Below are 26,253 nucleotides of genomic sequence, written 5' to 3' on the forward strand. Positions count from 1 at the left end.
ATTCCAGGTCCAGGGGATCTGACACCCTCATCTGCCCTTGTGTGCACATACCCACACACATAATTAAAAATGAAACAACCTAGCCAGGCATGGTGGCGCACGCCTTTAATCCCAGCATTCGGGAGGCAGAGGCAGGCGGAGGACAGCCTGGTCTACAAAGTGAGTTCCAGGACATTCAGGGCTACACAGAGAAACCCTGTCTCGAAAAAATAAACAACAACAACAAAAAAAAAAAAAAAACAAAAAAAGAAACAACCTTACTAAGATGGTAGTAGAGCATGCCTTTAATCCGGGCACTCAGGAGGCAGTGACAGGTAGATCTCTGTGAGTTCGGGGCCTACCTAGTCTACATAGTGAGTTCCAGGACAGCCAGAATTACATAGAGAAACCTTGTCTCAATAATCAAACCAAACCAACCAAACAAATAAAAAAACTAAATAATAATAATAATAATAATGGTTCAGGTTTGGAAGCTGTGTATACATATCTATTATCCCAGCGTAGAAGAGGCTGAGATAGGAGGGTGGTAGTTTTAAGACCAGCCTGGGATATAAAACAATTAAAAATACACACACAGATATATATTTTAAGAAGCAGGTATTACGCTGAGAACCCAAAGATGCAAAACTACAGAAACGTCGTGTCGTATCTGGGTTTTCCCCAGAAAATGCCAGCATGATCACCATCACCATCAAGCTGTCTTTTTTTTTTTAAAGATTTATTTATTTATTATATGTAAGTACACTGTAGCTGTCTTCAGACACTCCAGAAGAAGGCATCAGATTTCATTACAGATGGTTGTGAGCCACCATGTGGTTGCTGGGATTTGAACTCAGGACCTTCTGAAAAGCAGTCAGTGCTCTTAACCACTGAGCCATCTCGCCAGCCCCAAGCTGTCTTAGGAAAGAAAAATGTAAGCACAGTAGCAAACCCCGGTGCTGCTGAGCCTGGTGGTGCACACCTGTGATCCCAGTTCTGGGGAGGCTGACATGGAGGATGAGTTTGAGATCCATCTGGGCTGCGTAGTGAGTTTAAGGATCATCTGGGCTATATACACTGTCTCGGGGAGAAGAAAAAAAGACACCCCAGCTGCCTGCTCAAACCTCCTGAGCTTCTTGCTGGCTTCCCAGAGCTGCTAGGCTTGTGGTTGTTTGGGAGCACGGGGACTCAGGGAGGTCCCACTGGCAAGGTCTGTCCCTGCCCTTGCTACAGGGAAGCCTAGCCTGTGTTTTACTTCCGCGCAAATCTGCGTTCTCTGGCCTCACCCCACGTGATGGTCGGAGCTAGCTGAAGCTGTGCGATTTTCCCCAGCACATTCCATTTCCTTCTGGCTCTGCCTCTTTGCTAGTTTAACTTAACCTTGAGCCCAGTTGGACACACCTCAGCTAGTTCTGTCCCACATGTGACCCCAGACTAACTGGGATAGCTGGAGGACCTGGCTCCCAGCAGCCTTCCTTTCCTGAGATCACATGGACCAGCCTGTGATCCACACAATCCACTGAGCAACCAAGCAGGAAGGGAGGGAAGGAGGGACATCCTCAGGTGTGGCACAATGAGCCCCACCAGGTGCCCTCAGTGCCTCTCTGGGACTTGGTTTGCCTGGCACCTGCCAGCTCTCTCACCCCTCGGCTCTCTCACTTCCTTATAGTCAACTTGCTCTCCCAGATCTTTCTGTGTCTTTCAATTTTGTTTTGTAAGGGAGAGGCACAAAGAATAATGACACCCACGCCAGTGTCTCTGATCGCAAAAGTTCTTGATGTGCTTGATTTCCACCCACCAAGTCCCACCCATGGGTTTTTTCCCCCCATTCCCAGCTCTTTGACTGGAGGCGCTTAGGGGCTCTATTCTCTCCCTCCCTCTCCCCCCCCCCATGAGTGATTTTGTATCTTCTCTTTTCAGGATCCCACAGAGAATGGTGCTGTAGCCTCTGCAGAGACTCAGAAGACAGACCCTGCTCTTGAGCCACAGTTCAAAGTGGTGGACTGGGACAAGGTAGCTGGCACAGGACACTGGGGATGACTGGGGTTGCAGGGGGTGGGGATAGAAGCCGTGGTGTGTGCATGCCCAGGGAAGATGAAGAAGAGACACTGGTGCTTGAGATGCCCAAGTGTGACCTGGGGCAGCAAACCAAACTGCAGATGTCGGGGCTGGGGTGGGGTGGGGAGAGGGGTTGCTGGTGGGAAGCTGGGGTAAATGGTACATGAGATCTCTGCAAGAAACTCACCCTAAATAACCTGGGATAAGATAGGTCTCCCATCAGGAACCTTAAAGCTAGAAAGGGGACAGTAACAGGGTCGACATACCCACCCTGACCAGTGTATATGACAAGTCTGCTCCTGGCACCTATGGTCACTCAGGAGAGTCCCCTGTGGATAAAGAATCCTGGTACCTGCAAATGTTATGTGCCAGATAGGGGCATGGAAAGTGAAGGTGTATGCAGAGTCTTAAACGTTGTTTGTAGACCAGAGACCATGCAGATCCTAGTTGCTGTGAGGTGAGGTCTGGAAGAGGAGGGGAGGTGGGGCAGGGGGCTCCCTACAGAGAGTACAGAAAAGCAGCAAGGCTCCAAGGGATTTGGATGAGAACTAAGCTCAGATGTTAGAAATAACGTCCCTCCATCTGAGATCACGGCACTACCCCAATGTTGTCGTCTCTTGGAATAGATATGAGTGCACGAATACTTCCAAGGGCCTGGCCTATGTGCTCTCTGCCCGCAGCAGACACCAGAGGCACGGAAACACATAGGACAGTTATCCCTCCCTCCTCGACCCAGTCATGACAACAGGAGGAGGTGCAGGTAGCATTCTGGGGAATACAGGCAATCAGAGAAGGGACATGGGTCTCCAAGGCACTTCTGACAGCTGGTTGTTTGCCGGGCCCCTTTGACTGGGACTCTCAAGTCTGTGACCCCAGGGCTTAGAGATGCCCTGTCTGTAAGAGCTCCCATGACAAAAAGGTGGTGCATCCAGCTTGAGAAGCTGAGAGATTATTCCATGCCCCTACCCCCTGCAAGAGCCATGGGACCGAGAAGAAAATAAACCACCAAGAGGAAGGGCTTGCCCAAGTCACATGGAAGACCTTTCATGTTTCCAGAAAGAACCCTCTTCTGGTTCCCATTCCTGGAGGGGCCATAATTACTCTCATCGCTGGCACAGGGCTTGGGCAATGGCCAAGGCAGAGACTAGAGGAGAGGGGTGCTTAGTATACACGGCCTTCTCTAGTGACATGGGGGATTTAGGATTGCTCTGCAGATGGCTGGAACAAATGAGGAGCCAAGGACATTGACAACAAGAGACAGAACTTTGTCCTGGAACAGAAGGGCCTTTAATGAGGACAAGGGTTTGGGACAAGACCTGGAAGGAGCTGGCCTGTCCTCATTCAGGGCTGTGAGTACGCAAGAGGAAGGTACTATAGGCACAAGTGAGATTAGCTTAGGGAGAACACTGTAAGAGAGCTCACTGGGGCTACATCAGTGTGGCAGCCTACGCAATATCTCACACACAAATTGCTGTGGCTTACAAGTTGGGAACAGGACACACACACACTTTACCCCCTGCTCTGGAGAGGTTCCCCCCCCCACACACCATGGCTTTTCTGAGCTCTGGTTCAAGGCTGACCCTCAGTCACCATTATATGAGGCAAGGGGAAGATCTAGTTTACCAGCGCTTTATTCCACCATTACTTGCAAAATGAGGAAGAAGGAAAACTATACAGAGAGGAAAAGGGTGACATCCCCTAGTCCACTCCCAGCCTAGCACCTGGCAAACCAGACAGCTGGGCCTTACTCAGCCCCCCCCGACCCCCACCTCTTTCTCAACTGAGAGAAAGGGACTAAGAATGACCTATAAGAAGGGGTCCATACTACTCTAGAAGGAACAACCTTCCACGTGAGTCCCCTTACTGCTTTCCCCGCCCCAGCCCATGCACCCTGGCAAAGCCATCTGAGTGCCATGCTTCCTAGGTGGAGTAAAGAGTTCTCTGGCCTCCCCTCTCCTCCTTTTCTGCCCTCCCTCTCCGTTCTTTTTTTTCTTTTCTTTTCTTTTCTTTTCTTTTCTTTTCTTTTCTCTTCTCTTCTCTTCTCTTCTTTTCTTTTCTTTTTCTCTTCTCTTCTCAAGAGTCATCCTTCTGTCTCACCACCCAAGCCCTCTCCAGCTCTTTGGGAAGGAAGAGACCAGGAGCCATCAGCTCTGTTTCTGACCCGGTCAGGGTGGGGATCAAGATGGGTTGATTTTAAGAAGCTATGGAAAGACACCAACAAGGCAGTGGCTTTGTCTCCGCCACAGAGGGCCTGCAGGCCAGGGGCAAGTTTTTTCGAGGGGAGGATTCCTTTGCTATATATTTGTGGGAAACCCTCTGGGCTGCCAAGGAAGGGAGCCATGGGCTGCCAGGGTCCAGCTTTCCCAGCCCTAAAAGTGGGGGAGCCAAGTGGGCCAGGCTGGAAGGACTAAGGGGGAACTAAGCTGACTGTGCTGAGTTGGGAGTAGAAGAATCTGGAAAGAGCAAAAAAAGCAAGAGACTCTGGTGCCGCACCGTAGGAGGCGAGGTCCGTCTGACTTTCAGGCTCTGTGTGGAATTTTACCAGAATGATCTAGATTACCTCTTGAATCTCTCAGCTGAGTAGGACTCAGGCTTCCTTAGGAGGTAAAAATACAAGACGGCAACTCCTTCCCACACCCAGACCTTCCCATGCCCCAATGTCTTCTAGACCCCAGCTGGCCTGGAACCACAGTTCCTCGTCACTTTTGACTCCTGGGGACACCTTCCTTCAGCCTGCCTCCTCTTTAGGCCACGTACTGTGTTCTTTTCAGAGCCCTCCCTGGTTAGCCTCCTATCCCCATTGCATATTGGAAGGCAATGGGGTGCCAGCCTCCCAGCAAAAAGGTAGAGCAGATGGGAATTAAGGGGTCTGCTGAAGCACCCCCGCCAGGAACCCCAGACAACTGATGCCTATCAGATTAGCACAGCTTGGGGTGGCTGTCTTTCTTTTTGAGACACACTATCACTACGTACCCTTGGCTGGCCCAGAGCTTTCTGTGTAGCCCAGGCTAAAGTCACAGAGATCCACCTGCTGCTGGCTCTGCCTCCCCGAGTACTCAGAGTAAAGGTGTGTGCCATTATGCCTGACTGAAATAACAATTTTGCTGCTGTGTGTGTACTTGAGCCAAGCATTTTCCACGAATTGTCTATAATTTAGCTTGCTAACTTTAACTTGTTAACAATGTCAGGAGCCATCCACGAGTGGTGACAGACCTGTCTTTAATTCCAACACTTGGGAGGCAGAAGGACTTAGATCTCTGAGTTCAAGGCCAGCCTGGTCTACAAAATGAATTCCCGAATGGCCAAGGCTACACAGAGAAATCCCAGCAAAACCAAACAAACCAAACAAAACCAGCCAACCAAATAACAAGCAAACAAATCAAACGCCAGGAACCAAAGCATATGTCGTGTGAAGTAGAGCCAAAGTCTCCTGCCACTGTTACTTGGCCAGCAGCTAAGCACCCTTGCTGGTGTGTTAACCACAGATGAGCCATAGGTAAGCAACCCAGACAGCAGCTTAGCCACAGGTTGATCGCCTGGCTGGTCATACCTAGTGAGCCCATTTCTCTGTAATGCGTGGCATGTCTCTTGAAATCCCTTCACCTCTCCTCTGGCCCAAAGCGAGTCTCCCCGAACCCTGTAACTGCGAGAGGGGACTACAGAAAGGAAGGGCAAAGCCAAACAGCTTCTGGAGGTATCTACAAAGTGCCACATATTCCTCCTTATCCTGCCTCAAGTTAAGCCAGATTCCAGCAGCATCTGCTTCCCTCATCTTGGCAAGGCTGTCAGTGTACATAGGCTACCCTTTCCCCTGAAGAGACAGGTAGAAAATCATCCAGTCAGGTGTATCACCAATCAAAATGCATCGGTCCATCTGGGGAGATAGCTAAACCATACAAGCATGAAGACCTGAGTTCAAGTCCCAGCACCTACACCTGTGCCTCTGTAATCTCGGCACTGGAGAGAGGTAGACAGGCCAATCCTTATGAGCCAGCCAGTCTAGCCAATCCGTGAACTCCAAGTTCAGTGAGAGACTGTCTGAGAAGAAATAAGTAAATAAATGAATGGATGAATGAATGAATAATATGAAGACACCTAAGGTCTACCTCTGGCTTCCACACATGTATGCATTTCTGCTCATACACATGTGCATGCACCGACACATACAAGCACACATGAGCACCTTTCTGCATACAACCTAGACAGTGCAGTGGTCAGTGCCTCCAAGTTCCTCCCCTGACCTCATGACCATATACATAACCGTTAATATCAGGAGTTCCTAGGGTCTGCAGAGCTGCCAAAGTGCTGATGTTGTCCAGATGGGCTCTGTTCTTTGGAGGGTCTAACATAAGTCAACAAGGACCATGGCAAACCCACACCTATGAAATGATAAAAAAAAAAAAAAAAAAAAAACCCAGACTGTGAGCTCTAGGTTGGCTCTCTTCTGGGCACTCTGCCGACCCCCCAGACTTCATATATCCTGAGTGGAGAGACACAGAGCACCCGAGGAGAAGTCAGGTGATCCAGAGCTTCCCCGGTGGTCTTGAGTTTGTCCCTCCTCTCCTGCTCAGGAGAGGTCTCCACCAGTCCTGGCAGAACCACAGCCAACTGGCCTAATGCTGCAGCTAACTCTAGACACTGCTGCAGAATCCCCACGGCTCTGTGCTAGGGAATTCACAGCTGAGAGCCCCTGATTTCACTGATCGGTGGTCTAGGTCTCCAGGTGCCAAGAGCTCAGGCTCTGAGCTCTGTGCTCAGGGTCAGGTCCAACCCTAGCTCACCTGTAATGTGAGGTTATCACAGTCCCCAGCCATCCATAGATTGAGCCTTATGATAGATAATGAGTATGCAGGGAGACCCCCAGGATGGCTTGTCACTAGGATGTAGAAAAGGTAGCCAGGACTCCTAGGGCGCTTTCTGTCCCTAGGAGTCCCTCCTGACTGGTTTGTTGCTTCCTCTGCCTCCCTGTCTCAGAAGGATGCCCTAGAGTCTGGGGTTTGCTGGACTTTTCCTTAAACAATTACGTGAGCTCAGGGCAGTGGGAGGAGCTACTGGCACCAGGCAGCTGTCATCTCTTGCTCTTGCTCCCCTGGGGAGAAGCTGGTAGGTTCAGGCAGCCCTGGAGGAGTGTCCTGTGTGCTGCCCAGGAGGAAGGGAATCTAGGGAATGAGAGGGAAAGCAGAGGCAGCTCCACCTCACCCTGGCAGCAGGCCCCTCTGCCCACTCTCTGGTTAGCAGGCTGCCCTTTCCTCCTGCTGCATTCCTGGCATAGCCAGGAGCAGCCTCCCCCTTCTTGGCTGGGCAGGAGCAGAGCCATGTTGGGGGAAGGGCACGGGGTACACAGATGCTTGGCCTGGACGCTCACTGACTCGCCTCTGCATCCTAGGCCCGGCCTGTTGCTCAGGTCTATAAACCACCGAAGAAGACCCCAAGCCCAGCGACCTGCCCATTGCAGAGTAGTTTCTGAGCATATCCTCATTTTCATCCACAGCCCTGCACTGAGCACTAGACTTGCCTGTTGTGCACACCAGGTCCCACAGGCTCAAAGTGAGGGAGCCACGGAAGTCTCCAGATGCCTGGGAGCTGGAGGCATGACCCGTGTCCTCTTTTTCCCTCCTTCTCCACCCCCACTCCCCAACCTCCTACAGTGGCCTTAGACCTTTACAGTGTCTTCCCTCTGTTCCCAGAGCCTTAGGCAGAATGGAGTGGGAGAACTAACCCAAGAGAAGATGCTGTCCTTCAGTAAGGAGGACTAGAAGCTGGGAAAAAAAGACAGTATTGCACATAGCAGTTAAACCAGGGCCTAGCACTGGGCAAAGGGAGGGGCTAGCAGCAGGTGAAGGGAGGGGCTAGCAGCAGGTGGAGGGAGGGGCTAGCAGCAGGTGGAGGGAGGACCTAGCACCTGGTGAAGGGAGGACCAAACACTGGGTGAAGGAAGGATCTAGCACCAGGTGAAGGGCTTAGCTCCTGGGAAACTGTTTTGAGGACACAGTAGCACGTGCCTGTAACTTCATCATTTAAGAAGCAGAGGCAGGAAAACTCTCAAATTTGAGGACAGCATTCTCTACATAGAAAAATCCAGGTCCTCCAGGGCTCTGTACATAACAAGATCCTGTCTCAGAAAACACAACCAGGAGCCAGCTCAGCCAATGAAGGCATTTGGTGCCAAGCCTGGCAACCTGAGTTTAGTCTCCAGGACCAATGTAGTGTAGGGAGAAAACCACCCCCCTGGAGACTGTCTTTGACCTGCTAGTGCCCTGTGACACACTCTCATAAGAGCTTGTACACATGCATGCGCACACACGCAAGTAAATGAAATGCAATTCTTAAAAAAAAAATCAAACGGGAGGCAGGGGGAGATGACTCAGTGGTTAAGAGCACTGACTGCTCTTCCACAGGTCCTGAGTTCAATTCCCAGCAACCACATGGTGGCTCACAACCACCTGTAATGGGGATCCAATGCCCTTTTCTGGTGTGTCTGAAGACAGCTATAGTGTCCTTATATACATAAGATAAATAAATAAATCTTTTTAAAAAACAAACAAACAAATATCAAATGAACAAGCTATGGGAGGAGATAAGGAGGTTTTCACTATAGAGTCAACCAACCCAGCATTGCAAGAGCTGGCCTTCTGCGCCTCAATACAGTTACTCTACACATAGGAGAAAGGCTTGCACTTGTGTGCCTGTATGGATGTGCCACTTTACACGCCTGGAATAACGGGACAAAGCCTCTATTGAAAAATGATTGCTGCTGGCCCTTACTGATGAGAGAGGTGTTTATGGGGTTAAGGCAAGGCCTTCAGCCCCCAGAGTTGTGACCCTTCCTGGGCACCAAGGAAGACTACCTCAGCAGTGAGGGGTAAAGACTGCCTGCAGACCACAGGCAGTCTTGGCACTGACTGTAGACAGCAACCTGCTGTGTGTAGAAGGTGTCCGGGACTGCTGGTCTACCTAGATAGGTCAAATGGCAGCAGGACATCAAAGGGCAGACCACCACCACACAGAGAAACCCTGCCTCAAAAACACAAAAACCAAACAAAAAAACTGCTCAAACCATTGCTGGGTAGAGAGAAGAGGCCCACCTGGCCACACCTCTGAATAATAACTATAAGTTTTTAAAGATTTATGTATTATGGATACAGTGTTCTGCCTGCATATACACCTGCATGTCAGAAGAGGGCGCCAGATCTCATTACAGATGGTTGTGAGCCACCATGTGTTTGCTGGGAACTGAACACAGGACCTCTGGAAGAACAGCCAGAGCTCTTAACTGCTGAGCCATCTCTCCAGCCCAGTGTTTGTTTTTTAAATACATGCATTTATTGGGGTGTATATGTGTGCCACAGGACTTGTGTGAAGGTCAAAAGACAAGTTGGGAGAGTCATTCCTCTCCTTCTACCATGTTGGTCCCAGGGATTGACCTCAGCTCCTCAGTGCCTGAACCCACTGAGCCATCTCACTGACCCTCAAAGGTGGTTTTCTTAAAATATCTAAGGCTAAGTTAAATGCACAAGTGAAACTTAGGTGTATGGGTATCAGGAGGAGCATAAAAGATCCAGGGCTCTCATCTGAGACAGGTGTAAAACAAAAGATGCAGGTATCACTCTTAAGACAATAAGTAGAAGGAAGAATTCAGAGACACCACTAAGGATCAATGGAGGTGTTAATGTAACGTGTCTTTAAATAGTTAATGCAGGAAGGGTAAGATGGCTTCTAAGGTAAAGGCTCCTGCTGACAATCTAGCTTGGTAATTTAGGTTCAGCCCCTGGGAATCCACATGGTGGAAGGAAGTTGTCCTCTGACCTCCATAAATCCACTGTGGCGTGCACGCACCCACACACATGTGTATACACACATACAGTATAGATATGTATAAAATTTCTTAAAAGTAAAACACAAAATTATGGCAAATAAGAAGGAAAGGACAGAGGAGATGGGAAACCACAAGAAAGCATAAACCTGAACCAATTTGGGATGGAGAGATGACTCAGAGGTTGCTCCACGAGGGTTAAACCCTAAGGACTTCAGGGTGAGGAACACTATGGGGGACCCAGGTGACTATCCCCTCCTCCAAAGTAAAAAGGCAATTCAACAAGAAGATATACCAGGGCCACCTTACCAGATCAGTGTCACACCTGCAGATGACAGTAATTGCAGTTACCTGTGCAGCCGGGAATGTGGAGAAATGGGTGAATGCCTTAAGCCATGTAAAGTTCTTACAGTCATGGTTGACATAATACATGCTCAGTGAGTGTTGAGGTTGGGGCAAAACCAAGCTCTCATGTGACCTTGGGCAGGCCCTTCTAGGGCAAGGCTCAGCAGGCCACTGCAAGATAAGGAATATGCATGGTCTACCAGAAAGTTCCTCCCAGTTTTTTTTCCTGGTATAAAGTGTGCATGTGTGCATACTTGGAAACCCCAGTTAGACAGAGAAGTCATGAGATCACTGTATCACTGGGCCAAGGCATGATGTTACGGAGCCGGTCAGGAGGAGAGCAGCGAGTGAGGTTTGCACCTCTTGCCCTGGTCACAAACATAAGAGTGACTGGTGGCCTCACCTGCCTGTTCCAGATCTCGCCCGCTCTGGTGGCAACAGTAGAAGAGCTTCAGAGAGGCTGGGAGCAAGCAAGGGCCAGTTCCTGGGAGACCTGCTGGGGCTGAGCCAGCTTTGGCAAGGAGGCCTGTGAAGGGATGAGCAGGCTGGTTTCCCAGACCACTGTGGGTCTCTCTCTCTCTCTCTCTCTCTCTCTTCTCTCTCTCTCTCTCTTTGTGTGTGTGTGTGTGTGTGTGAGAGAGAGAGAGAGAGAGAAATATGCATAAAAATAAATCTTTAAATTTGAAAAATAAATGGGGTCTCTGATCTTTTCTCTAGGAGTGAGCCTGTGAGTGCTGCTGAGATGTGTATCGTGTGTGTCTGGGGAACAGTTGGTCGGATAGACAAGACGCCAGGTCCTAGACCTGAATGGAGTGTCCTGCTAAGCCTGCAGCATGTTTCTTTCTGTAATCCACAGAGCAGTGTCAAGAAACCACTCTATGACTAGGACCACAGTTATTCTCAGCTCCAGATCTATACCCCGATGCTCTCTGCCGTTACCCTCCCCACCTAGCCAAGTCTTACATGTGACGAACAAATCCCAGATCAGGTTCCAGGTCTCCCTTGCTTACCCTAAATATGGGCATTTGTGCTAGTCCCCTTACCTCTGAATTGTGGCGTCTTTGAATCAGCACTAAAATGTCTGGCTTAATATGCTCCATCCTGCTGAAGACCTTCCACTGGCGCTGTTATCATTCTGTTTTTTTATAGCTGAAGGAACTGGGTTCCAGAAAGTTCATAGTATTTTGTCAGAGTCACACACTGAGTGGTAGAGCCAGGATTTGAACCCAGGGTTGACTCCAGCATCTCTATGCTAAGCACCATGCTGTGTGAAACAACGGTGGTCTTTTACGTACATGTGGAGTGTGAGCCTAGCACATGCATATGTACACTCACAAAAACCAAGGGTTAAGCAACTGATGGAGTGATTACTTCAGTGAATGGATGAGTGAGTTACCGGGGCAACATCAAGAAGAAAGCCAGCACTGGAGGGAAAGGGGCCTCATTCATTTATGATGTGGGCCCTAGCAATGCAGAATATAATGGGTTTTTGTATGTATGGAGTCCAGCATGTGCTCTTAGACATCATTGCCAGGTTTCAGCCTATCTAACTCTTGGTTCAGCCATACTTGACACTGTCTAAGTCATTAGCTGAGCTCTGATGGCAACTCCAGACTCACCCTACCAACCTAGCAACTCCAGTGGGAGAACCTGGCATCTGATGGCTCTTGGCCTGAGCTTGCTTGGTCTGATCTGGATTCCACATCCTGAGGCTGGAAGGGGCAGTATGGTTAGGCATGGAGTTTCCTCTCCGAAAGCCACCGTTGGGGCAGCGGCTCCACACAGACCACACAAGCTGAGATGGTGCTAAGGAACAGCATGCTATAACTAAGGCGTGGAAAACGGTTATCAGAATCCCAAGGTTTCAATTTGTCTCTCACAGGACCTGGTGGACTGGCAGAAACCTCTGCTGTGGCAGGTGGGCCACTTGGGGGAGAAGTATGATGAGTGGGTTCACCAACCGGTGGCCAGGCCCATTCGCCTCTTCCACTCAGACCTCATCGAGGCCTTCTCCAAGACTGTCTGGTGAGCACCATGCAGGGTCTGGAACGGGCCACCCCTCTCCTCTGATAATGCTGGGAAAATATAGAAGCAGGAGCAGTTGAGTCCCTCCTTATAATAAAGGATACTCTGTAAATTACTGGGGAGGGTGGGACAGGCTAGATCCATAATCAATTCCTGCACATGGTTTTATCTCCTATCTGGGTAACATTCTTGCCTGTGCACCTGCTCTTTTCTAAACATCTATGTAGGGTTAGAAGCCTTTCATGCCCATGGAAACAATTTTTCCTGCAATTAGTTCCTTCTGACACAAGAGGTCAGTGTCTATATAGCTGCCCAAGAGTCAGTAACTGTAGTACCCACTCAAGACTCATCTCAAGAGATGGGCAAATGGACTCAGCTTCGCCTCTTTTCCTCTGCTCTTCACACCGTTGTCCCTTTGGACCACAGCTCTCACATTACCTCCCTCCCTCCCTCCATAGTTAAGACGTGCTTCAGGGCAGCTGGATCATGATGTCTCCCCTCCCCTCTCTGTGTATATCTCTCTCACCCCGATGACCCTCCTGCAGGTATAGTGTCCCCCTCATCTGGGTGCCCCTGGTGCTGTACCTCAGCTGGTCCTACTACCGAACCCTCACCCAGGACAACATCCGGCTCTTCGCATCACTCACAAGAGGTAATACCACAACGGGCTTCTCCCTAACTTGTTCCCATGGGTCTTGAAGGCAGGAAACTGTGTTGAGTTTCTATGGGCATAGAAAACCACATCACAAACACTTCAAAGTGCAGCCTAGCACGGAAAAGAGTCATCCTCCCAACCCCGTGGATACAACAGAAACTAAGCAAAATGGTATCCTCAAATGTCACAACAATAAAATGACCAGGGAAGGAAACTTCTCACTGAGATTAAGAACAGAGGACATAGCCGGGCAGTGGTGGCACACGCCTTTAATCCCAGCACTCGGGAGGCAGAGGCAGGCGGATTTCTGAGTTCGAGGCCAGCATGGTCTACAAAGTGAGTTCTAGGACAGCCAGGGCTACACAGAGAAACCCTGTCTCCAAAAACAAAACAAAACAAAACAAAACAAAACAAAACAAAACAAAAAAAAAAACAAGAACAGAGGATATGCTAGGCATGGCAGGTACACTCTTGCTCAATAATCTTAGCGGTAGGGGGAGGAGACAGGAATGTCGTTACAAATTGAGACTATTCTTTTATACATTAGCAGTCCCGGGGCAGCCAACGCTGCATAGTGAGGCTCTGTCTCAGTTCAGATAACAGAGAATTACAGCCTAGAACTCCTCACTGGGAGGCTAAAGGAAGCCCAGGCATGGTGGTGCACACCCGTAACCCTAGCATGTCAAGAATAAAGACAAGCTGGAGGTCAGCCTCAACTGCCATAGCATATCCAAGGCTAGCCAGGGTTATATAATGAGTTTCTGTCTCAAAGGGCAATAAAGGATAGATAGATAGATAGATAGATAGATAGATAGATAGATACATGCATACATACATACACAGACATGAAAGCAGTATTTAAGGTGGCACAGCTGAAATCAGATGAGTCCGTGCTCACATCAGATCGGAGGAGAACATGGGAGAAAGATATGCAAGTACCATAGACTGTCCTCAAAGCTAAGAGCCACACAACACAAGCTGAGCCTTCAGTGACACCCGATCTTCTCTTACTGTGGAGCCTGTGCCAGACCAGGCACTTCCCTGAGACTGCTTTATTGTTCTGTCCTCTCAGAGCTGAGGAAACATAGTTATTCCAGAATGTATACATGTGTCACACATATACATGGTTATGTGCATGTAAGATTATCTCCCAGGGTTTTAAAACAATTAATTAAAAATACAGTTGAGGAAGGGACTGGGGAGATAACCCAGTTGGTAAAGTGTTTGTCGCACAAGCACGGGCACCTGAGTTTGATCACAGACTCTATATAAACAGCCAGGCTGGGCGGGGAGCACATGTAATCCCAGAGCTCAGGAGACAGAGACACATGGACCCCTGGGGTTTGCCAACCAGCCAGCCTAGCCTAATTGTCTGGCTTCAAGTTCCAGTGAGAGACTCTGTCTCAAAAAACAAATGGCTCTTGAGGAAGAGCAACACCCACGGTTTTCTATCCTCTGGCCTCTATATGCCTGCCACATACCTGTAGACACGTGTGTATTCACACACACACAAATGAACACACAGACACAAAATACAGCCTGAAATTTTTTTTTAATATTTAAATATTTATTATATGTAAGTACACTGTAGCTGTCTTCAGACACTCCAGAAGAGGGCACCAGATTCCGCTGCAGATGGTTGTGAGCCACCATGTGGTTGCTGGGATTTGAACTTTGGACCTTTGGAAGAGCAGTCAGGTGCTCTTACCCACTGAGCCATCTCACCAGCCCCAGCCTGAAATTTTTAAATGAGTGACTTGGGGGTCATTGTAGCCTAGGACGTGGAGACCAGCTATTCCCCCCAGCCTTTAGTTAGGGGGTGGAGGACAGAGAGAGTTTGACATGGGCTATTCTCCAAAGAACACATAGGACTGAGTTTCTCAGAGTGGCTTCTCTGCCATCTTGGCTCACAGAGTTGATGCTTACCTCAGCCTCCTGACTAGCTAATCTGCCTGGCACCTGAGGGGTATTACGTTCCCTTGCCTGATCACAGTTTGTCCCCGACACGCACCAGACGGTTTCCTTCCTCCACACACAGAGGCCTCTCTTCATCCTACATTCCCTGAGGGCAGCAAGTCAGCCTCCCACAGCACTGAGACCCTCGGCTTCTCTGCCTCACCCAATATAGGATGGGGGACGAACAAGCTGTGGAAAGTGCCCCCCACAACCGAGCCCAGAGCCCAGTGGGTTACCGTCCACATCCCACTAGCCACGGTTACCCTTTCGGCCCACGCTGAATAGCTCAGGCACAGCACAGGGCTTGTTGCACAGAGGCCTGCTCGCTGAATCGCCCACTGTCTGCCCAGCACTCCCCTAACAATTACCAACAGTGACAGGGCAGCCAGGGCTGGTGGCCAGAGGGGGAAGGGGACCCTAAAGCTTTGGCCCAGGTCCCTCTGCTGGATATCTCCAGAGATGTCACTCAGTACCAGCTCCATCCGGATGGGCAGACTGGGTAATGCTGGGGTGAGGAGGCGGGTGGAGGCTTGACCTATAGGAAAGGGCTGTTCTGCATGGCCAGGACAGCGATTTGAGGACTCCACAGCACCACAGGCCTCTGCAGACAGCTAAAATGGGCCTGCGCGATAAAGGTCCAGTGTGGCAGGCCAGTAAGCCTGTGGCCGCCGTGCCAGCCACAGTGGTGTGAGAGACACGTTGCCTCGTGCATTTCTCATTCCCACAGATTGCCATGCCAGGCACAAGTCACAGGCAGAGCAAATAAGAACTCTCCAAGCCAGGTAAAAGGGACACTCAGTGGGGTCCCATTGAAGCCTCTGGACAAATGATATCCTGAAAGAAATGAAGAGAAGGGAGAGAGAGGGGGTCAGGGTATACTACAAATTCAAAGGAGACACTGGCTTCAGATTGGGGTAGAGCTTGTGGGACCTATAGGACCTATAGGTACCTGTGGAGCCACATGTCATGTGCATTTCCAAGGGACGGGTAATCCCCGAGCACCTGGAGACCTACTTGGAGCCATTTGTCAAAGTGACAGAGCCTCACTCTGCACCTCTGGGACTGCCAATGTAAATAAGAACAGCCTGACTCTAGGCAAAATGCTAGTGGTCACTCCTGCTTCCCATATGCTCAGGATGTGTCCCTTCCTCTGCAGCCCCCCCCCCCCCGGCCATTGTGCTGGGCCTGCCTACAGTGTACAGACGACCTGGGTCCTTCAGAGGGACCTCTCTATGCTGTCTCCCGGTCTGCTCATAGAGGGACCCAGGTCAAAGTTTATCCGGGCACAAGCCTATCATGGTCTTTCTCTACCTCTCTTCTCTCCCAGTAAGTCTCTGTGAACCTTCTGTATTAAGCACTGGGCACATAGAAAAGAACTCACTCATAAAAAAAAATAAAACTTATTACCACCAACTTGGGGGCAAAGTCCCAACTGGCAGTACAGTACCTAGTGCCTGAGGGTGGCACCCGAGGGCAGAGCAGGATGCACGAGCCAGCCAGGAGTGGGTAGAGACATCTCCATGAGCCATGTGGGCTGATCCCCGGGGATAAAAAAGGCAAGGGGACTCCAGGGGACACAGCATCAGCAAAATTGTGTGTGCAGGGAAAAAACCGACATGGCATATCTAAGGAACCACTCACTAGTGCTTTGATTGGGCCTCCATACAGGTGACATGTCAGGAAGGACAGGACTTGAGGGACATGGAATGTTGTGGGGGTGGGGGGTGGGGACTAGACTTTGGTTAAAGGCCATGAGATATCACAGGACGACTTAAAAAGGTATAGAAGAAGGAGTGGAGGTCTGACTCTGCCCTGGGGGCCAATAGGTGGTAAGGTAGAGGGATTCAGAACTGTGACATGGGGTTGGAGAAATGGCACTGCTCTAGCAGAGGACTTGATGTCGGTCCCAGCACCCATGTCAGGCAGCCGATGGATGACCTTTCCGTAATCCAGCTCCAAGAGATCAGATACCTCTGGTTTTCTAGTGGACCTGCATGCATGTGCGCACACGTATACACACACACACACACACTCTTAAAAATAACTATCTGAAAGAAAAATAGTGATCTAAGATGGATGAGTGGGTAGACAAATAGATTTAAATTACAGATTGGGCATGGTGGTGCGTGGCTGTAATTTTAGCACTGAAGAGGCTGTCAGGAAAAACAACTATATACTCCTCCCCCACAAGCCATATGCTTAGGGGGAGGCTGTCTCGATAATAATAAGGAAACAGACAAGTGCCAGTGGAGATGAGATTCACACATGGTGGTTGAAACCATTTTAATCTGAATAGCTCAGTGGCCCTGAGTTCAGGCACCATCCCTATATAGTTCCAAGCATCCAAACACCTCAGAAGGAAACTCAGTTCCTTCCTGTTCTCCTTCCTCCTCCCCACACTGGCCTCTGCTCTTTCTGTGACTAAGGATGTGCTTGGTCTGGACTTTCACTTAAATGGAAGCAGGCACTCTGTGGCCCTTGCCCATAGCTTCTCTCACTTTGCCAAGAAGATCTGAAGTGGGTGGGGGTGACAGGTCCTGGTCACTGCTGGAAGTAGGAAGCTAACTTAAGGTCTTGGTAACATGTGGTTATCCCCAGAGGAGGACACCGCAGTGACTAACCTGGAGGGGTGAGGGCCAAAGAAAGAGGAAGGCAGTCAGTTTCATTTGCAAAGGGCTAGTGCTGGGGTGCTGTGTACACACCATGGGCAGATACACAGTGGCAAGTGGAGGACCAAAGGTGGGGTAGAAGTATAGATCTGGGGGTTACCAGCCTGCGATTAAACTCAGCTAGCAAACAGAGTTTGTGGGGTGAAGGCGTCAATCCAAGGGACAGAGGCATAGTTTCCACAGTAGAGCCTGAGAGGGGACATCCAGTCCCAACTCTTGATTGACAATGGACACACAATTTAAAATCTGCTAGAAAACAAACAAACAAACAACCCACTGAACTCTCTTTTATGGGTGAAACGTGTGGTACAAGAAAATTTTGTGAGACAGGCTCTCATTGTGTAGCCCAAACTGGTTTTAAACTAACAATCCTTCTGCTTCAGCCTCAGCTATTGGAATGACAGGAGGCATGCACCACTACGTTCTACTTAAGAATTATTTAGTTATTTTATGTATATGAGTACACTGTTGCTCTCTTCAGACACCAGAAGAGGGCATCGGATTCCGTTACAGATGACTGTGAGCCACCTTGTGGTTGCTGGGAATTGAACTCAGGACCTCTGGAAAAGCAGTCGGTACTCTTAACCGCTGAGCCATCTCTCCAGCTCCTTAAGATTATATCTTATATAATAAGATATAATAATAAGGCTATTTTGAGAGAGGGGAGGGAGAGACAGACAGACAGACAGACAGACAGACATAGAAAACCCACACATACACACACACACACACACACACACACACACACACACACACGAATAACTCTGTAGCTTCCTAAATAATGTTGCTTGGAGAATGTAATTTACAACAAAGTTTTAAAATGTAAAAACAAAACAAACAAACAAAAAAAAAAAACAACAGAGAGAGAGAATAGCTAAAGCAGTAGTGAGAAAGAGGGATGTATAATTAATTTTCTAATTGCTTGATAAGAGCGATCGGTCTGGCTCCTACTTTAAGGCTAGTCCATCAAGGCTGGGCAGGTCTTGAAGCAGGTGTGTAGATCGGCTGGTCACTTGATGCCCGCAGGCAGGGAGCAGGAGAGATGAGTACTGCCCAGCTCACTTCCCTTCACTCCAGCCCAGGACTCTGTGTGACCCACACTCAGGATGGCTCTTCCCTGGTCTATGTAAATGTTTCTGGAAACACCCTCACAGAAGCACACAGAGGTGTGTTTCCATGGAGATGTTAAATCCAGTCAGGTTGACAGTGAACACTAACCATCACAGAGGATAAAGCCAAGAAGGTAAGACAGATGAAGAGGAGCCTAGACAAGAGCAGAAAGGACTAGAATTGCAGTCTCTTATAGACCCAAGACCCGAGCCTGAAGATCATCAGAGGGCTGGATCGAAAGGACTCTGACCCTGGAGATACCTGGACAGCCTCTCTGCATCCTTTCAAGCTGACCTTTCCCCTCAGACACTGTGATTTCAAGTCTGTTGACATTTCTGTGTTTAGGTTTTCCTGTCCTTCTTGCCTGTGTGACCTTTACACACGGTCCCCAGTTGCTCATTTCTTCCATCAGTGACTCCTGGTTCTGGTGACTCTTTCAAGATGGTCTCCTTTCCTTCCCCTGTGCCAGCAAGTCACCCTTCTAGGTAGAGATCCAGCGTTCAGCCAGAGCTGTGCCTCCTACAGTCCCCATTGAAAAACACTGGCGCTCTGACCAATAGCTATCACTCTAGTAAAGAGCCCTTTCCAAGCCCACTGTAGATTCTCACAGCCTTCTTCCCACCTCACCACAAGGCTTTTCACTGTAGCTTGCCCACAGCTACCAGGCAGAGGGCAACAATACCTAAGTTAGCCTGGGTGACAAGTCAAGGACTCTGAAGCCACCAGGCACAGGTGTGCATGGCATTCATCAACCCCGACCACCTGTCTCCGCTGCAGAGTATTCAATGATGATGCCGGAGTCGGTGTTCATAGGGCTCTTCGTGCTGGGCATGCTTGTCTGGACCCTTGTGGAATACGTCGTCCACCGCTTCCTGTTCCATATGAAGCCCCCCAGCAACAGCCATTACCTCATCATGTTGCATTTTGTCATGCACGGCCAGCACCACAAGGTAAGCAGGGTGGGTCCCACGCCAGGCGCTAGCACATGCAGCCAGCTCTGCAAAGCCCAGAGGCTACCACCAGCTCCTAGGAGCTGTCCCAAGAATCCAGTCCTGGGCTGGAAGTGATGGAAACCAAGAATGCTTGAGATTTCTCAGAGGGGTGGCTGGGTTGGATGTTCTGATCCGAGCCAGGTAGGGACAACATGTGTACATGCTCTAGTGTGTGCGCACACACACACATCACCCAGACCCGTCACCATCTTTAAAGCTCACAACTCATCCATTCACCCAGCAATGTTCTTGGAATACTCCACATACTGAACCTGACTTCAATGAACAAAACAGACAAAACCCCTCACGCTGGTAAAGCTATCTTCTAAAGATGGCTGTCCTGTGCGCCCATTCCGCAGGGCAAACCGAAGCTCTCAGGGATCAAGGAACCGAGTAACTGGCCCCCTTCCTTTGAGGGTCATGAGCCAAAGGCTTGGGCTCTGGTTCTGTGGCTCCCCATAAACCCTCTTCAACAAAGAAGCCTCCGGTTGAGGAATAGGGGATGGGGAAGCATCGTGCCCAGCCTCTAGAATCCTCTTGCCACAGTCTGGGTTAACATCAGGCCTCAGTGTCCCAAAAGTCCCTGTAACAAAGGGCTTGGTATTTGCGTGTTTGAGGTCAGGGCTCCTGTCTAGTAGCTAACAAGTCCCAGAACCCAAGTGGTCCTGGGAAACGGAGTGGTTGCCCTTGGGAAGTTTGCCAGGTCCCATCCTGACTATGAAATAAGGAATGGGATACTTTATCTGGGTCTTTCAGGCATGTTGGCCTACCTGTCTCAAAGCAAACAAAGATACCAAGCCTTTGCAGGTTAAGTCACTATCCCCCTCATTGCAACACCCAGCTAGCTGCTCCATTCCATTCTGTATAAGAGTCATTACCACATTGACACGCCATAGCCATAAGTAGGCCCAGGGGCTCTGGGCTTGGGCTCCGCCTTGGGCTGCCTCTGACACCTGCACCTCTCTGCCAACAGGCACCGTTTGATGGCTCCCGTCTGGTCTTCCCCCCAGTGCCAGCCTCCCTAATAATTGCCTTCTTCTATGTGCTCCTGCGGCTCATTCTGCCTGAGACCGTGGGAGGCATCATCTTTGCTGGGGGCCTCCTGGGCTATGTCCTCTATGACATGACCCATTACTACCTGCACTTCGGCTCTCCACACAAGGGCTCCTACCTGTACACCATGAAGGCCCACCATGTCAAACATCACTTCGAATACCAGAAATCAGGTAAGGCCGGGACCTTGATTTTTGTTTATTGATATATTTGGCAAATTCAGCCCCAACTAAGAGCCGGGCTCCATTCAGGGAGTGGCTTATACAGAGATCTCATTTGTATAGACAGCTAAGCAGAGAGGGGCGAGCAAGGAAACCAATACATGGCAAAGATGATCTCAGATAGTGGTTAAGTGTCATAAAGAAAATAAAGCAAGAAAGTGTTGGGCTGGGTGGTGGTGGTACATGGCCTTTAAACCCAGTACTCTGGAGGCTAAGGTGGGAAGATCTCTGCAAGTTCCAGGCCAGCCTGATCTACATAGGGAGTTCTAGGCCAACCAAAGCTGTAAAGTGAGACTCTTCCAGAGGTCCCAGGTTCAATTCCCAGCACCCACCTGGCAGCTCACAAATGTCCGTGACTCCAGTTCCAGGGCATCTGATGCCCCCACACAGGAAAAACACCAATGCATATATAATAATAGTAATAATAATAATAATACAGGTTCACCAATATAAGTTGCTTCAAACATACTTCTGAGTTATCCAGTAACTGAGTCAAATGTTCGAGTTCACATCAAAACTTAAACTAATTTGAATTGAATGAAATCAGAAATGAGTTCCTCTGAAGATCCTAGCCACACTCCCAGGACTCATTAGTCAAGTGATTCTTGTACCTACCATGCTGACATATAAAGCCCACATAATGTAATTCAAGAAACAGGTCTCCGCAGCAGTCACTGGAGCTGGGCCCAAATGAAAAGAAGGTAGTGTCTGATGTCTGGGAAGCTGGAATTCCAGGAACAACTCCCTGGGATAGGAATGGAGTTGTCCCAGCAAGGAAGAGAGGGAAACTGGAGGGGGGAAACCTGGGAACACAGGTAGGGCCAGGCCAACCCAGAAACAGGACAAACACAGGTATTTGGTCTTTGGTCCCTGGCTGCTGGGTCTTTCCTAGCTCGCCCTCCCCCAGGTAAATGTCTTTCTTCTCTTCTACCAGCACCTCATCCTCTGTCCCGTTTGTCTCCCTCTGCAGGGTTTGGCATCAGCACTAAACTGTGGGATTACTTTTTCCACACCCTCATTCCAGAGGAAGCCCACCCGAAGATGCAGTGACAACCCCTAGACCCTCTGTTCTGCCCTCGGTCTATCCCCAGACCCTACCCGTGTCCTACCCCCCACCTCCACCTAGACCTGCTGAGGTCAGCTTGGCCAGGCAGGACGGGCTCTGTCTAGCCCTGGGGCCTGGTGGAGACCTGAAAGCAGGGCTTCCCTTCCGGCTTCCTATGTGAGGATAGCATCCTCTTGAGCCCTTGGGGACTGGCTCATTCCCAGAGAATGATGGCCTCCCCGTTGGCATTCCTGCCTAAGCTTCAGCCCTCAGTGCTGTTTCAGGGTCCAGACAATGGCCCCAAGGGGCATGAAGGAAACTGACCCCATCTGTGCCTTAGAACCCTGGGCTCCCTGGGGGCTTCCCCATGCAGCAGAGGGACTGGTGTCACAGCAGAAGCATGGCATGCAGGCCTGTGGTCACATTGTACTCTCCTGTCCTTTCTTGGGAGAGTTTGATGGTTCAGAAGTAAATGAAGGGCTATTCCAAGAAGAAACAGCACGATGCCTCCCACAGGCCATCCCCAGACCCCAGGACAGCCACTCTGGGCCCTGCCAACCCCAGATACCAGCTGTACTATCAGCTGCGGAAGTAATCCAGTACTTGTCTGCCTGGGCAGAAAGCATGAGGGTGCCTGGCATCCTCTGCAAGGCTGACAGGAGCCCTGGCCCTTGTCTTTGGGGATCAGCAGTGGCTTTCTCTGACTCCTCTCTCCCCGCCCAAACCACAAAACCGCTCCCCAACAGAGGCTGGAGAAGTCTATGTTGGTGAGAGCCCCAGCCTAGCCCCAGTCGTACTTGGCCTCCATCTGCACAGGTAGAAACCTGTCCCTCTCAGGACCCTCCCAGAAGTGCCTCCTGAAGCCAAGAAGGGACTTGTATGTGGTGCCTTATCACCCACCCTCTCCCACCCAGACTGTCCTTCCTGTAACCAGAGCCCTCACTGCTCCTGAGTCTTATTTATAAGCTATATAAATATTTTTAATCTGGCCCTAAATGAAGTAGCTGGTCAGATGGCCCTTTCTAATCCTATGTATTGAGCTTATGTAAAAAAACAAAAAACAAAAAAATCATCTTGCCTTCCTTTTTGTTCCTTTCTTACCCACAAGCGATTACTACTTGAAACTTATCAAAAACCCAATGGGTGCAAAGACTAAAGAGAGGCAGTGTGACCAGTCTACGATTTGTACTGTTTACGGTGAAGCTATCTAGAGGTTTTGGGATAAATATACAAAAATGCAGTTGTGAAATAAAGATGTAAATAAATTGTATATTTTGAAAAATAAAAACATTGAGAAGAAACCAGAAAAGACCCATTGGTGTTTGTTGATGGTGACTGGACTCCGTTATCACTGGGAAGGAGGGACACTGACTGGTCTAGAAGGAGGAAGATGTTATCACTCCGAGCAAGTTGTACCCAGTTTCTGGACAATGGGATAATAAAAAGCTGACAGGCTGGGTATGGTCATGGTACACACCTTTAATCCCAGCAGAGGCAGAAGCAGGTGGATGTGTTGAGTTCAGTGCGTGCCTGGTCTACAAAGTTCCAGGACAGCAAGGGCTACACAGAGAAATCCCATCTCAAACAACAAAACAATGAAAAACCAAAAAGTTCCCCATCCCTCAATAACTACCCACTGCCCACAGTTCCTCAGTATAAACTCTAGCCCGGCAATCATCTCTGCTGGGATTTTGGCTAACTTGATCTTGGATAGGTCTTACACAGGTGACCACAGCTACTGTGAGGTCATGATTTCAATAACATATAAAAAGTAATAAAAATAAAAATTAAAAAAAAAGATAGCGTCTCCCAGCATTCCTCATTCTCTATGCCTCCTCTTCTGTGATGTTTCCTGAGCATAGTGATGGGGAGCTAATACAGACACTCTGGGGCTAGAGAGATGGCTCTGTGGTTAAGAGCATTGATTGCTCTTCTTAAGGTCCTGAGTTCAAATCCCAGCAACCACATGGTGGCTCACAACCATCTGTAATGAGATCTGATGCCCTCTTCTGGGATGTCTGAAGACAGCTACATACATACATACATAAATTTAAGAAAAATAATACATTTCTGTTTTAGTCCCAGGTGTAGGACATGGGGCTGCTTCAGACGTCCACAGCAGCTGACTATGTTACCTCTTGCTCTAGCAGGGGTGCCATTTTGACAGTGGCAGACAGTTCTCAGCGATCGTGTGACTCTGGGAATTTGGGGGACTCTTCAGAGAGTATAAAATGCTAGGGCCCCAAGAGTTGAATGTCTTTTTTTAAGGTAGTCTTGTGCAAAGAAGAAACAAGAACAAGAAGAAATTAGATATCCTGAAGAGCAAACTTGTCCCCCAAAAAACTTGATACCCCTACGCAGCAGGAAGTAGTCTAACAGTAAAGATGTCGGTTTTTCCAATCTATCCTTTTTTTTCCCTCTCCTATCTAGTGTTAGGAGGTCGAAACAGTGGAAGAAATGGGTTGGAGAGGGGTGGAAGAAAAAAAGAACCCACCAAGTAGCAAAGGCAGGCTACAGGGGGTAGCCAAAGGCAATAAATAGCAATTAAACAATTTATCCAACCTCAGCAGAAATTCAAGAAAGCATGTTCAAAAGAACTTATTAAATTCTGATTAGAGCAAAGCAAATACACACATTGTCTCTTATTGATCTAGCAATTGTTCTTGCCTGATTCTCTATCAAGCACCCAGCACCAGCCAGGTGTTAACACTCCCCAGACCACTGGGTCTTTGGGTGGCGGGAGGAACTACCCCCTCAGTTCTGTTCTATTGCATTCTTTCTTTGGCTCTGAACTCTGATCTCTGCTTTGAACTTTGTATCCTTTCGCCTTGTGCACAGAACAATAAGCTACATGTAGCAAAGCCCAGTATAAGTCAGCCTCATCCCCATCAGATCTGCCTAGTAACAGTTGGGTTTTTGCCTTCTGGTTCCTGGACTCTGCTGCCCTCTGGTGACAGCATGCAGCCCTGCCTTGTTAGGGCCGTCTTCAGAGTTCCTGTTTAGAAACCAAGCTTGTGTGATTAGTTTTAAAACTTCCCGTCTTGTTCTCTGGTCTAACTTCCCTGTCTTATCTACTGTTTGGGGAGGAAATGAATACTCTTGTGTGGATTTCCAAACAGCCGCAGTGGCTGGAATTTCCTTCCCAGGTATTCTGCCCAATGAATGAGTTGTATCTATAATGCATATTTCAGAATAAGTGTAATTCTTGGGAAATGCTGGAGCTCCTATCTTCATCCCCCACACACACAGAAAGAAGGAAACCTCTTGTTCCAGCTAACACATAAAAGAGGGGACCCCAGCTTCTCCTAGGCTCTCTGGAATACAAAACCTCCAACAAGAACAACAGTGAAGATGACACAGAACGTGGCTGAGAGATAAGGAGTAGTGGTTGGGGGAGGGTTAACTTTGAGAAGCATCAGAGAAACACGCCAGGTTCATTTACTTGAGGACAAGACACCAGTCTTTATGCACTAGTCAGTCCCTTCCCCCCATTAGCTTAGGATTCTCTTTGGGGGCATCACCTGTCTTTATTTATAGCCACCCCTGCCATCCATCTGTCTTAGTGTATTTTGTGTAGCTACATTTTGTGTAGCTATAACAAAATGCCTGAGAGTCGGTACTTTATTAAGAAAAGAGGTTTATTTCACTAACTGTTTTGGAGGCTGAAAGTCCAAGGTTGAATGGCCCCATCTGTTTGGTTTCTGGCTATGTCGCACACAAATACAAAATAAAATCTTTAAAATTTAAAAAAAAATTAATGAAATTAAAATTCTGTGCAACACACCAAGAAGAACTACCATAAGGAAGGTGTTTTCATTAAGAGTTTCTATTGCTCTGATGAAACACCATGGCCAAAGAAACTTGAGGAGGAAAGGGCTTATTGAGCTTACACTTCCACACTGCTGTATAGGAGCTGATGCAGACACCATGGAAGAATCCTGCTTACTGGCTTCATGGCGTGTTTAGCCGGCTTTCTTATAGAACCCAAGACGGTGGTTCTATAGAACACCAGCCCACGATGGCACCACCCACTTTGGGCTAAGCCCTCCCCCACTGATCATAATTAAGACAATGGCTTACAGCTGGATCTAATGGAGGCATTTTCTCAACTGATGTTCCCTCCTTTCAGATAACTCTAGCTTGTGTCAAGTTAACATAAAAGTAGAAAGCAGAGAAGGGCTGAAAGAATCACTGTGCAGAAGAGATACACAGAGAGAGATAACAGACACTGGGCTTTGAGATGTGCTGAGCCCCGCTTGCTCTTCCAATCCATGTTCTATCCCACTCAGCACCGGTGGAGGCAGATCAGTGTGCACGCCTGTGTTTATTTTG

General features: G+C 48.9%; 1 protein-coding gene across 1 annotated transcript in view; it reads left to right on the top strand.

The window, feature by feature from the left end:
• The window catches only part of Fa2h (fatty acid 2-hydroxylase), a 52,178-nt gene extending 28,959 nt beyond the window's left edge, over window positions 1–23,219 (top strand). The window contains exons 2-7 of the mRNA XM_021170240.3: window positions 1,900–1,992; window positions 12,078–12,220; window positions 12,766–12,872; window positions 19,388–19,560; window positions 20,576–20,828; window positions 21,847–23,219. Of these exons, the coding sequence (XP_021025899.2) occupies window positions 1,900–1,992; window positions 12,078–12,220; window positions 12,766–12,872; window positions 19,388–19,560; window positions 20,576–20,828; window positions 21,847–21,926 (849 nt within the window). The 3' untranslated portion in view covers window positions 21,927–23,219. The remainder of the gene's footprint in view (window positions 1–1,899; window positions 1,993–12,077; window positions 12,221–12,765; window positions 12,873–19,387; window positions 19,561–20,575; window positions 20,829–21,846) is intronic.
• The last annotated feature ends 3,034 nt before the right edge of the window (window positions 23,220–26,253 follow it).

The sequence above is a fragment of the Mus caroli genome, unplaced genomic scaffold, assembly GCF_978045245.1.
Source record: "Mus caroli unplaced genomic scaffold, Mus_caroli_1 scaffold_10, whole genome shotgun sequence".
Classification (NCBI taxonomy): Eukaryota; Metazoa; Chordata; class Mammalia; order Rodentia; family Muridae; genus Mus; species Mus caroli.